This window comes from Mercenaria mercenaria, chromosome 1 (genome assembly GCF_021730395.1).
Source record: "Mercenaria mercenaria strain notata chromosome 1, MADL_Memer_1, whole genome shotgun sequence".
In the NCBI taxonomy this organism is placed as follows: Eukaryota; Metazoa; Mollusca; class Bivalvia; order Venerida; family Veneridae; genus Mercenaria; species Mercenaria mercenaria.
In genome coordinates, this window is record NC_069361.1 from 9620629 (window position 1) to 9635059 (window position 14431).

At 36.9% G+C, this 14431-nt stretch overlaps 1 protein-coding gene across 1 annotated transcript in view; it reads right to left on the minus strand.

Moving 5' to 3' along the window:
• The window catches only part of LOC123545026 (WD repeat-containing protein 81-like), a 104349-nt gene that overhangs the window by 25862 nt on the left and 64056 nt on the right, over positions 1–14431 (minus strand). The window contains exons 18-27 of the mRNA XM_045331254.2: positions 11772–11958; positions 11372–11442; positions 10756–10815; positions 10098–10218; positions 9532–9634; positions 8793–8923; positions 7859–7920; positions 7393–7532; positions 6237–6336; positions 5653–5753 (exon numbers count right to left, since the gene is read on the minus strand). Coding sequence (XP_045187189.2) covers positions 5653–5753; positions 6237–6336; positions 7393–7532; positions 7859–7920; positions 8793–8923; positions 9532–9634; positions 10098–10218; positions 10756–10815; positions 11372–11442; positions 11772–11958 — 1076 coding nt within the window. The remainder of the gene's footprint in view (positions 1–5652; positions 5754–6236; positions 6337–7392; positions 7533–7858; positions 7921–8792; positions 8924–9531; positions 9635–10097; positions 10219–10755; positions 10816–11371; positions 11443–11771; positions 11959–14431) is intronic.

Sequence of the window (14431 nt, forward strand, 5' to 3'; positions counted from 1 at the left end):
TGTTACACCTGTGTACCAAAAATAATTCAAATTGGTCAAGCCTTTCATGAGTTATCATCCGGAAAACATGCAAAACCAACAGACCGACCGACCGCCAAGCTCACTCCTATATACCCCTCAAACTTTGTTTTGTGGGGGTATAATAAGTCTATGTAAAACAAGGGACCACCCGGGCATGGCCTATACTGACCCCAGGGTCATGATTTGAACATTCTAGGTAGAGAACCACTAGAGCATAACACATACTAAATAATCTAAGCGCTGTGCCTTAAGGTTATTGTTTAAGCTGAGAAATTTTTAATGGTTTTTCCCTGTACAAGTCAAGTCAATAATTAAAACGTGCGCACCCCCCCCCCCCCCCCCACCAGGCTGGGCCATATTTGACCCCAGAGGGATAATTTGAACAATCTTAGTAGACCACTAGATGAGCTACACAAACAAGCTAACCGTATGGTTTGACAATAACATATCAAAAGTTTTTCCATGTAGGTCTATAAAACCTATGGACCTGGGGGCGGGGCCATATTTGACCCTAGAGAGGTTACTTGAATAATCTTGGTAAAGGATCATCAGATGATGCTACATGCCAAATATCAAAGCCATAGGCTTTATAGTTTTAGAGAAGAAGATTTTCAAGTTTTTCCACTATAGAAGTCCATATAAACCATGTGATCCCTGGGGCGGGGCCATATTTGACCCTAGGGGGATAATTTGAACAATCTTGGAAGAGGACCACTAGATGATGCTCCATACCAAATATCAAAGCACTAGGCCCTGTGGTTTTGAACAAGAAGATTTTCAAATTTTTTCTCTATTATAAGTCTAAATAACCATGTGACCCCTGGGACGGGGCCATATTTGACCCCAGGGGGATAATTTGAACACTCTTGGTAGAGGACCACTAGATGATGCTCCATACCAAATATCAAAGCATTTGGCTCTGTCGTTTTAGGCAAGAAGATTTTCAAAGTTTATCCCTATATAAGTCTATATAAACCATGTGACCCCCAGGACGGGGCCATATTTGACCCTAGGGGGATAACTTGAACAATCTTACTATACCTAGGGGGATAATTTGAACAACCTCACTATCGACTCATTAGTAGACTCCTACAAACTTCAAGATGATTTGACAAAATTAGAAGAATGGGAATGTAAATGGGGTATGGAATTTAATCCTGATAAATCCGAAATCATAAGAATCTCTAAGAAGAGGGCCATGATGGCCCTATATCGCTCACCTGGATAAATGGTTGCAATGAAGATTTGCATTTAAGCTTGACCCCAGGGTCATGATTTGAACAAACTTGGTAGAGATCCACTAGGCAATGCTACACACCAAATATCTAGGCCTTCTAGTTTATTTCTAGACATTTTTTGAAAGATTTTCCTATGTACAATCAAGTAACCCCTGGGGCGGGGCCAATTTGATGCCGGGGGTCATGATTTGAACAAATTTTGAGGAGGTCCTCTAGGCAATGCTTCATGTCAAATATCTAAGCTCTAGGCCTTCTGGTTTATTTTTAGAAATATTTTGAAGATTTTCCGATGTACAATTAAGTTACAGTTAAGGCGGAGTCAATTTTACACCAGGGGTCATGATTTGAAAAAAGTTTGTAGAAGTCTACTAGGCAATGTTACATATCAAATATCTAAGATCTAGGCCTTCTGGTTTACTTTTAGCAAATTTATGAAGATTTCCCTATGTAAAATCAAGTAACCCCTGGGGCTGGGTCAATTTGACCTGGGGGGTCAAGACTTTAATAAATTTTGTAGAGGTCCACTAGGCAATGCCACATGTCAAATATCTAAGCTCTAGGCCTTCTGGTTTATTTTTAGAACATTTTGAAGGTTTTTCTATGTACAATCAAGTAACCCCATGGGGTGGGGTCAATTTGAACCCGGGTTTAATTTGTAAAATCAAGTAACCCCTGGGGCAGGGTCAATTTTGACCCCGGGTTCATGACTTAAATAACTTTAGTAGAGGTCCACTAGGCAATGCTACATGTCAAAAATCTAAGCTCTAGGGCTTCTGGTTTTTGAGAAGAAGATTTTTTTAAGATTTTCCTATGTAAAATCATATGACCCCTGGGGCGGGGTTAATTTTGACCCTGGGGTCTTGATTTGAACAAACTTGGTAGAGGTCCACTAGGGAATGCTTCACACCAAATATCTAAGCTCTAGGGCTTCTGGTTTTTAAGAAGAAGATTTTTAAAGTTTTGCCTTTCAGTTGCCATGGCAACCAGAGTTCTGCATGGAATTCAATTCTTTGAACAACTTTTGTAGAGCTTCACCCAAGGAACATTCCTGTGAAGTTTGGATGAAATAGGCCTAGCGGTTTATGAGGAGATGTCATTTAAAGTAAAAGTTTATGGACGGACAATGGATGCCGGACGGTGAGTGATCACAATAGCTCACCCTGAGCCTTTGGCTCAGGTGAGCTAAAAAAAAAAAAAATATCATCTTTCCATTTAAATTACATAATCAAGAACTAAAAACCACAGAAAATGCTAAATATCTTGGGATAACTATTAGTGATGACTTAAGTTGGAAAAAACATATTGAATTTACATCTTCAAAAGCTAGTAACACCCTCAGATTTATAAAAAGAAATGTACAATGTAATAACTGTAATAATGTTAGGCACCACACCTTGTCAGAACTTGATGTTATTTACCGTTTACTTTTGTGTCCAAGATTTTAGATTTCACCGGGAGACCAGTGCCAGCCCGCCCCTTCTCGTTTTCCCAGCTTATCCATGACTGTCGGTGGTCAACCCTATCTGTTTCAACTAGTTATCAACTTCCTTAACCAACTAGCTCGGGTATCCCTTACAACTTGGCCCCTAGACCCTTATTTGTCCTTTAAATCATATTCATTTCTACATTGCTCTACCAAGGTCAGATGCCATCTTGGTTGTTTACTTCAGCTGTTTCCAGTTGTGCTCGATTCTTTACGAAACCAAATAAATTGAGTTCGATGTCCATGGAAACACCTGAAAGGCTTTATCGGAGCTCTTCTGCGTCATCCTTCTGCGTCATCATGTTGATGACGTAGGCAGAACATCTATGACGAGTATAAATACCCCGGTTTCTGTCTCTTCTTGGCCAATCAAATCTCCTCTTAAAGTGAAGGTGACCCTTACTAGAGGTCAATGAAATAGCTCTACATCATTGTTTACTTTCTACATTTAGAACAGCTTAGTAACGTAAACATACTTATGCCTAGACTGAAGAGCGGGGTTTGTCTCTACATTTCTACAACAATAAAGCCCTACAGTGAGTAGCCCCGGTCTATGCTAACTGGTACTTGTGGTCTCCCCCGAAATTACGCCACCCAGAGAACTCCTATGGATAAACTCTATAGAATTTACACTATATCTACCTAGATCTATACGATTTAGAAGACTATATTGTGCAAGAATACTATGAACATATACATATATATTCTTATTAATCGATATACTCTTGTTGACTACAGTTATATAATCCTTTCACTACTGTAGATCTACATCATGTAGAGCTACGAGGGCTGTTCAAAAATAACGTAGACTTTTGCTGTCAAATGTTGTATATTCTGTAAATAATAATGTGAAATATATCGTTGTAATTCGGAATCTTCCTGTAATTTGGCCATACATTTTTTTTTGTAACATTTTTGCTGATAGGGTACAAACGATTCTAAAATGGTCCAGAATTACTTAAAGACAGTGAAGATGGAGGGAGAAAATGGATAAAATGTGAAGGTATGTTTACGCCAATGTAGATAAAGACCAAGTACTCACGTTGAGTACCCTATCCAAGATGCGTGGCATAAGTGTTCATACATTTTTAGTATTCTAACCAAACAACTTATTAAATAACTAAAATAGTGCTCATGAAAATTTATAAGATAAATTTTCAAGTACGAATTAATGCAAACCTAATGAAAGCATCACCATGAAAGCTTGACGTAAGTGACTGTTTTCGAGGAGGCATTACTCCTACATGCATGGTCATAATCATGTCAAATTTGCAGTGCATTTAGTAGAAATATTGCAAATAATGATGGTATTTCTTGTTTTGCTTCATTAAAGTATATAAAAGCTAGAGAAAAAGTCTATGTTATTTTTGAAGAGCCTTCGTACTACGAAGAGCTTAATCGATACACCATACGTTGAGCTAAGTACTATATCCATGAAGAGATACTTATTACTTCATTAAAAGTTAGTAACCTAGAGCTGGTGTTGTGTTGTGCTATGTAGTGTAGTAACCATATACTTGTTACAAACCCGAAGAGGTCCCCCTGTATGAAGGAACTGTGGAATAGAAATGAAGTCTGACCAGGACTCGAACCCAGGGCCATTTGTCTAATAGAGTGCATGATCTAGACTCCTGACTGAGCCACCCGGCCTCTTATACTTCTATACCCTGACATCTATATATGGTAGAGCTATAGACTCATGTAGAGCAGGTACAGCTTGCTCCCTTCAGATTTATAACATGCTAGCGCCTAGAAAATAATCCCTAATGTTCGCCTGCAAGGGCAGGTGCACAGGCAGAACAATATCAAAGAAACTGCCTATAAAACATACGTTTGCCTACAATTAGAATACTGTAACACCATATGGCATCCATGGCAGAAAAACTTAACATATGAGATAGAAAAGGTACAAAGAGCTGCAGCCAGATATGTTATGAATGACTACTCATACCAAAACAGTGTAACATCAATGCTTGAAACTCTTAAATGGCAGACATTAGAACAAAGAAGAATACATGCATCTTTAATTATGTTGTATAAAATATCACTCAACCTCGTCTCTGTAGATCATAACCACCTGACAACCTCTAGAAATTTAAACTTTATCATTCCATCTTCAAGAACACAATATCATATGAACTCCTTTTCCCCCGCACAATCAGATACTGGAACGCCTTACCTTATAACATCAAGGACAGTGTGAACCTTCAGTGCTTCACATCTGACCTAGACTCGTATATATACTAATGTCATCATCCTGTTTTTATTTTTAACATAGCTGTATATATTACTGCTCTTACACTTTTAACAACATGAATATCATGTATCATGTAACATAGCAACATGCTTTTAACAACTGCCCCGACCTCCCAGTTATGATCAGAAATTTATTGTTGGGAGTATCTCCATAGATGTTGATGTAGATCTTGGTAGAGGACCACTAAATGATGCTACATACCGAATATATAAGCCCTACGACCTGTGGTTTTGAACAAGAAGATTTTCAAAGTTTTCCCTATATAAGTCCATACAAACCATGTGACCCCCAGGGCAGGGCCATATTTGACCCTAGAGGGATAATTTGAACAATCTTGGTAAAGGACCACTAGATGATGTTACATACCAAACATAAACGCCCTTTGAGCTGTGGTTTTGAACAAGAAGATTTCTAAAGTTTTCTTTTCATTCTTTGAACAATTTTTAAAGAAAACCATCCAAGGAACATCCCTGTGAAGTTTCATCAAAACTGACCTGGTGGTTTAGGAGGGGATGTTGTTTAAAGGAAATTGTGGATGGATGACAGATGACAGACGGATGCCGGAGTGTGATCAATCACAATAGCTCACCCTGAGCTGTGCTCAGGTGAGCTAATAAAATAATATGTCAGATAATTATGTGAAATTGTATTACCTGTAGATCTACTGAAGTATGTACACCTATTTTGTTGTTGGTTGTTGCACTCACAATTTGGTTCTTATAAAACCTTACACAATGTACTGGCTCTGTATGCCCTGAAATACAAGTCTACATTATGAAATATTCTGTAGATTCCCCTCCCCCTCCACATTTCTTTTTTTGTTGGATTTAACATCACACCAACACAATTAAATAAAGGTCAAATAGCAACTTTCCAGCTTTTCAAGGAAGACCCAAAGTGCCCTTCTGGGCATTATTTCATCACAGGCAGTCACCTGGGTGCAACCACTGACTTTTCGTTAGTCAGCTGGATAGCTTCTTCTCATGAAGGATTCTATGACCAAACCCAAAATGGTGAGAGGCAAGTTATTTGAAGTCAGCAACCTTAACTACTTAAGGCCCCTAAACTTTTTTAGAATTCAAAATATTCAACAAGCAATGAAATTAATATATCTACATGTTACCAAAAATTAATACACTGGTTAGAAAGTTTAGCTCAAGAGTTATCTAGAACCAGAGTGAAAACATTTTTAATCAATATAAGTGAATTTTCTTGAGATAACAACTTTATGTATTACCTTTAAATGAGTATAGTTCTGTAGTGCCTTCAACACTCCACAGTTTCATGTTTAAGTCAAATGCTGTTGATAGAAATGACGTCTTGTTGAATGCCCTCAGCTAAATATCAGAAAATATGACAGGAGCCATTACACTTGAAACGTAATCCTTTCCTACTAGCATCAATACAACAAGTGAAATGAATGTATATATTGGACCTTAACTGCTCACCTGACCTTATACCCTTTGGCCTTGCTTTGGACAAAGTTTGGTAAGATCCATCAAGAGGTTCAAGACAACAAGTTGTTTCAATCCTTTTCTATTTTCACCTGTGGAGGCCCCTAATATGGTGAACTGGAACCATTTTGTCATACTTGATAGAAATCCATTCAAGGATACTACAGACCAACTTGGGGTTACATTCAATACATGGTTCATAAGAAGATATTGTTTAAAAGTTTGTTTGTTTTTATGAACAAAACTGAGTGAGGTCTACATATTGATGCTACAGACAAAGTTTTGTTCAGATACATCAAACAGTTCATTAGAAGAAGTGATTTAAATATTTTATTTGTAACTTTGTCAGTCCCTAAAAGGGGTAAAGCAGAACTATTTGAACACACTTTACAAACTTGGCAGAAATGGAAACAAGGATGCTACAGTCCAAGCTTAGTGCAATTCTGCAAGTTTCAGAGGAAAATATGCTAAATAAAACTGCTGATGTAGGATGACAGCAGGCTGACAAAGGATGGATGCAGATGGAAGACCATCGGCCTATACAAAAGCTCAACCTTAACATTGACGAAATGAATACAAGATGTAAACTGTAGATGCTGTTTAAGGAAGTATTTTATCTATGGTGTCCTGTTAGGGACAAAGAAAGCTCTCTATGGCAAAGTTAAGTTGGTCTGTGTAAATGTATATGGTTTAATGTATAATAGGAAAAGGTAAGACAGTAACACTTTGCCCTTTGCCAATGTACCACTGTGTATATGAGAGATCATGCAAAGCATTAAGTGCAAAGGTACAATCACAAAGCTATCATACAAAAGCATGTAGCTGCAATGGTTTAAGCTTCGGATTTCGTCATCATAGGATCGTGCTGTTCCATCATTACTTCACAATTTGGACTGATATAGGAAGCACATGCTGGCCCTAACTCAACATCATATTTACCTGAAGTATTTCACTGTCATGTGCCTTCCAGGAACCCAGCAGAATTCCAGTGTGTAGGTTCAATACTGCTATAACACCACTAGAGAAGCCAACAGCTACCCAAGTACCATCAGGACTTGATGTAACACATCGTATCACACCTGTAAGTAATATTAGTTTATAAATATAATTTATAATATATAATGCTTCCCAAACACATGCATTTGACATTGAAGTGTCTGTTGAAATAAAAGTCTTCAATAAAAAGCACTTCTTCTTACCCATGCTTCACTGAATCTACTTAAAAATCAACACTTTGAACCAGAGAAATAGTACTTGGTCATTGGAAAGAGAGCATTAGGTCAGTAATGCCATAAGCCAGTGAAACCTCAACTTGATCTAAAGTGAACTAAATTCCTAGCAATTTGCAATGAAAAGAAATAGTTCATTGCATTTTGCAAGGAAAACGAAGTCAACCAGTACTTACCATGGTTGCCTATAGAACATTTGTACTCATGGGCATATCTAGCTGCTCTCATATCAAGGAATCTGTAAAAATCAACAGAATACTGCTATGAAATAACACCAACGTTAAAACTTGATACCTGTTATCTTTAGAAAAAACTAATTATCTGGTTTAAACCAGCATGTAAATACATGTATGTCCTACACATCAGAAAACTTATTAGTTTAAACCTAACTCTTCTACGTAACATTTATAGAAAGTTCACAGGTTACATTATTCAAGCATGATGACTGCTCCATGAAAGTTTGACCAGTACTCCCAACTAGGTAAGATATTGTTGAGACTCAAGTCAAATTAAAACTCATGACCTCTGGATCTGAAGTCTAATGTTCTTACCTTGCATCTAACTGTGCTTCACTGTAACCACTAAAACATTTAGCTGTGACAGAATCACTTTTTTGTTTTTGCTGGGTTTAGAGACAAATCAACACAATTTAAGCCATATCCATCATTTTAATGGTGGAGGAAGACTCCAGATGCCCCTCTGGACCTTGTTTCAGGCATGGGTGACCTAAACAACTTGACCCCAGTAAGGGCTACAGCAGCACTCACCTCAGTGTATTATCTTGTTGTCATGTAAGTGTATATCTTGTGTTGCTGTAATTACCACAGTACTAGGTCTAGGTAAAAGTGTAAGGGATACAGCAGTACTCACCTCAGTGTACTGTCTTGTGTAGCTGTAATAACCAAAGTACTAGGTCTAGGTAAAAGTGTATGGTATACAGCAGTACTCACCTCAGTGTACTATCTTGTGTTGTCGTTATTATCACAGTGCTAGGGCTAGGTAAGGGTGTATGGAATACAGCAGTACTCACCTCCGTGTACTATCTCTTGTAGCTGTAATTACCACAGTGCTTGGTCTATGTATGTGTGCATTTGATATAGCAGTACTCACCTCAGTGTACTATCTTGTGTAGCTGTAATTACCACTGTGCTAGGGCTAGGTAATGGTGTGAGGGCTATCACAGGACTGTATTTTGATGATTCTAGCTGCCGTATAGTATCTCCAGTGAATGGATCCCACACCTTTAAATAATCAAAACTATATACAAACCATGAAAATCTTAAAAAGAAATGAAGTATATATAAGGTGGATGATTAGTAACTACTTACATTGGCAAGGCTAAAACTATAATAAAGACACAAAAAAAATCCACAACAAAAGTTATTTGAGCCGTGCCATGAGAAAACCAACATAGTGGGTTTGCGACCAGCATGGATCCAGACCAGCCTGCGCATCCGTGCAGTCTGGTCAGGCTCCATGCTGTTCGCTTTTTAAGCCTACTGCAATTAGAGGAACCGTTAGCGAACAGCATGGATCCTGACCAGACTGCGCGGATGCGCAGGCTGGTCTGGATCCATGCTGGTCGCAAACCCACTATGTTGGTTTTCTCATGGCACGGCTCATTTATCAGTATTTACTGAACCTAGTGATGCAGAAATATACACTCCACAATAGGGATGTTGCAAAATACATTTAATTTAATGTATACTTTAAACAATATTTATTTCTGGAAAAAACTATTACATATCTATAATTACAATGAACAAACAGATCCATGCTGCTGGAAGCATACATGCACTCTGTCATTCTGGCAACAAAAAAGAAAATTTACATTCTATGAAATACATACATGTACAGTGCTATCACACGATGCAACCAGTCTCAGTGTCTCCAAGTATGCTACAGAAAATACAGACTTTTTATGACGATCATAGGACCACTGACACCTACATCTGAAATAAAATGTGAATAAGTATTACAAAAATTATCCACTCCAGAAACATGACATTCTTACAAAAAGATTACACTGGCTAGTTATCCACTTATATTATGCACTACAAATAATATATTAGGCAAGTATCTTCCATGCTTCCAAGTTCCATTAAAACTTTACAATGTTCAATCAACTTTGTTTCTCAGTGACATTACACTGAACAAGTATCTGCCTTGTTTTCCAGTATCAAGTAAGCACTTTTAAGGTAAAGAAAAAAACAATGCAGTACAATACTAATCATTCAACATAACATTGCATGGAGGTGAGGAAAACCAAGTGTTTTGAGCCATCCAATCATAGAAAAATATGAAAAATTAGGTAAGACTACATGAATGTCTCAAGTAAGACCAGCTCTTGAGCGACTGATGCTCGAGTGAGTGATGTTTCACAGTATATTAAGTGAATTATGAAAATCTAAATACCTGCCAGATCCATCGCTGAAGCTATTGAGAGACCACAGTTTAACAGTTTTGTCTTTACTGGCACTGATGAAAGAATTCTCATTGTCGAGGCATGTTATAGAACGTATACTATTTGTATGACCTGTCAACAAACAAGTTTTCATTACTTCTATTAAGCAGATGTAATAAACTGAACAATTTTATCATGTACAGAATTTAAAACCATCCCTTCAGTTGAATTATTAGTAACTGCCCGAATGTATCTGTTTTTTTCTCACTAACATGGGGCACAAAAATGACAAATTTAGTGCCCAGACTTACGACTAGAGACTGGGATTACTAAACAGATTGACAAAACTTCAATATGAACCAACCTCTCATGATGAATATCTTCTGGACTTTCGTGGCTTAGTTACAATCGCCAACCTTCAATCACTTGATCCTTACTTCAAGACCATTTTTTCATGCTTGAAGTCATGTCTTGAGGGGCATATGTGACATTCCTTTACAGTTAAAGCCACAATCAAGTGTAAACCATTAGAACTTTAAACACATCAAAATACTGAAAGCAAATCTTAATTTGCACCAGACATACGTATTTAAAGGGATAAAATAGCCAAGACTTCAGATCGATAATATTTTGCTATAACGTTTCAATAATAAAATGAAAGTAAAATACCTTGAAAAGTTTGCAGTTTAATCTGTTTGAAGTTGAACAGGGTATCTCTTTCATTCAAACCTACAACAGAAAACCTATTTCAAACTCTTTTGCAAAAATTATGCCATTTCAGCAGTTATTTAGCGATACATTACACAGTATGGGTAAACATTACACAGCCTACTGCTTGAAACATGGAATGTAATACTGTGCATGCCATTATACTGGTCATAGCTCAAGTTTTATGCTACAGCTTTTAAGCATCCAATTAATGGTTTACTAAACATCACTATGTTTGTGTTTGGGTTAGTGTCTTTTTCAACATTTTTTCACTCATATAAACAACTGTGTCTACTTCTAGAAGTGAGCACAATGCCAAACTTTATAGTGTAGCCGCACTGGAATATCATTCCATTGCCATGTGACATGGAACTGCACCTAGTTATAGTATACTGACACCTGGCTGATCAGTCCTAGTACTATCCTGGAAATGCCAAGTGCCAAGCGAGGAAGCTACTGATACAATTTTTTCATGTGTCTGGAATGATGCGGCTAGGGAGCAGACCCAAGACCTCCCAGCCAGTGTTCTACCACTAGGCCACAGAGTCAGTTAAACACATCACCACTATAACCATACCTAATTCATGTTCCCAGTAAGCCAGCCAGTTGCCTTTTAGATGCCTCTGCGTGTTGTGTTGAATATCTTTACTAGAATACATAAGATATTTTGAATTTACAATAACAGTACTTTAACAAAAGCAATGCATGAAAATGTTATTCAATAGATGAAAGAACATGCCTGATAATGGAGAACAATCTGACTTAAGAAGAATTGTCAGATCATCAATAAACAAAGAACTGCTTTCTTACAGTAGTTAGTGTAATAAAGATAGAGGGCTGTTATATCAGGTAGCATGTCATTACATCAACACATTATGGTAACACAGTTAAAATTTCCCAATACAAAAAAATGTACTTCTAAGTTCTTTAAGTGCTAAGAGAATAATAATGTACAAAGATATTATTCACGCCTGTACCTTCTAGTTTCCTCCGGATCAATTCTAAGAATGCCTTTATGTTGGAAATGTTTCCTTAGCTGGAATGTTTCTGGACTCGGCTCTATCTTGTTGTCTTCCTGCAGACAGATACGATTTCCCACCATGGCTACATTGCTGCCTATATCACCTGCTTTACTCTCCTCCATAGACATCTTCTCCTCATGTTCTATAAATAGAAACATCAGGTCAGCAAATTGGCATTTTCTTCTTTTAGGAATCTAAACAAAAACTTAGAACTGTTTTTTCATCAAACTATTTATTCACATCTCTAAAATTAAAATAATATCTTCAATAAACTTCCAGAAATAATTATTACTTATTGGAGACTAATATTTCTTGCCTACCTAGCAGGGAAAGTATACATTTGTCTGAGCACGCACCAGGGATAGATATTCCTGTCTTCTCCTAGAGAAAAAACCTTTTCTAAAATAGTGTGCTCTCCAGTGACGTCACATAGTACTGGCACTATTATGACGTCATAAATTATAAAAATAATGCCAGGAAATGCCCAAATCTATCGTCATCACAATCTATTTTGAACGTGATAGGCAAGAAAATGCTCCAACATGTCTGCCTGTGTAAGACAGCTTTTTCCCAACCATCTGGACAGCTTGGATAAATCAAAGGCCTGAAGGGCCTGAGTCGGCTAATGATCGATGTACTGACTGTATAGTCTACCAGTTTCAGTTTGTTTTTTAGTTTTTTTCTTAAAATTTCATAACACAGCTCGATATTTACCCAAAATATTATATCTGGATACGATTACACTTTTGGCAGTATCTGACATTGAAGTTTACTGTTAAATTACCTCTTATTTAAATCTTTTCATAAAAAAGTTGTTTCGTTTCGTGAAAGCAGCCAAACATGGACGATCTACTTTCGATTTCAAAAACTACAAGAAAATACAATTTAATGTTTCGCCGATTTGTTTATTTCTCGAAAAATAAGAATTAAAATCATTTTTGATATCAGTAGTAACTAAACAAACCAGTAAGAGCTTCTTCTTCTTCCGATAATTTATCCGTTTACTGACTGCAAAATTCAACACACGCAAAGTTTATAGAAATCATACGATGCGTGTAACATTCAATGTGGGAGAATTAAGGCTGATCGGCTATGTTACCTAACGCATCCAGACGATTCAGATTTTGTTTTTAAAAAGGCATTGTGTGCGTTTCTGTAATTTTATATACATTTTTTTACGCTTAGAAATTATTAGACATGCGTATTTGCATTATTTCTATACGTAATTTACGCTAATACGCATCTTATCTGGAGCCCTGTGGAACTATTTTTTGTCTTTCGCTGGATGTTACGCAAGCTTTGTAAGCCTGCGCAATTCTTAAAATGTACATTTATGCTTAATGAGTTACATTCGAGTATTGCACAATTACAAGTTATAAATATGACAGATTACATCGTATATTGGTCATAGCAAAGGGAATTGACACAACTTAACTTCATTCATGCAGTGAACTGTTTGAAATTTGAGAAATCTAATGGAACTACATCCCTTCACATGTTATTCGGTCCATTTAGAGAATCGCTGAACAGCAAGGACTCGTCAAAAGGCTTTCAGCCTTTAGCCGACTCAAAAACCTCGCTAACACTCGCTTTTTCATTCCACATTGCCCCTCAGGTAGGAAATCAAAGGCCTGAATGGCCTGAGTCGGCTAATGATTGATGTACTGACAGTATAGTCTATCAGTTTCAGTTTGTTTTTAGTTTTTTTTTTTAAATTTCATAACACAGCTCGATATTTACCCAAAATATTATATCGGATACGATTACACTTTTCTCAGTTGAACATATTTTCAAATTGTGATGATACGAAGCATTTAGGCAATTGGCAGTATCTGACATTGAAGTTACTGTTAAATTACCTCTTATTTAAATCTTTTCATAAAAAAGTTGTTTCGTTTGCCAAACATAGACGATCTACTTTCGATTTCAAAAACTACAAGAATATACAATTTAATGTTTCGCCGATTTGTTTATTTCTCGAAAAATAAGAATTAAAATCATTTTTAATATCAGTAGTAACTAAACAAACCAGTAAGAGCTTCTTCTTCCGATAATTTATCCGTTTACTGACTGCAAAATTCAACCCACGCAAAGTTTATAGAAATCATACGATGCGTGTTACGTTCAATGTGGGAGAATTAAGGCTGATCGGCTATGTTACCTAACGCATCCAGACGATTCAGATTTTGTTTTTATAAAAGCATTGTGTTCGTTTCTGTAATTTTATATACTTTTTTACGCTTAGAAATTATTAGACATGCGTATTTGCATTATTTCTATACGTAATTTACGCTAATACGCATCTTATCTGGAGCCCTGCAGTGGAACTATTTTTTGTCTTTCGCTGGATGTTACCAAGCTTTGTAAGCCTGCGCAATTCTTAAAATGCACATTTATGCTTAATGAGTTACATTCGAGATTGCACAATTACAAGTTCATAAATATGACAGATTACATCGTATATTGGTCATAGCAAAGGGAATTGACACAACTTAACTTCATTCATGCAGTGAACTGTTTGAAATTTGAGAAATCTAATGGAACTACATCCCTTCACATGTTATTCGGTCCATTTAGAGAATCGTTGGATAGCAAGGACTTGTCAAAAGGCTTTC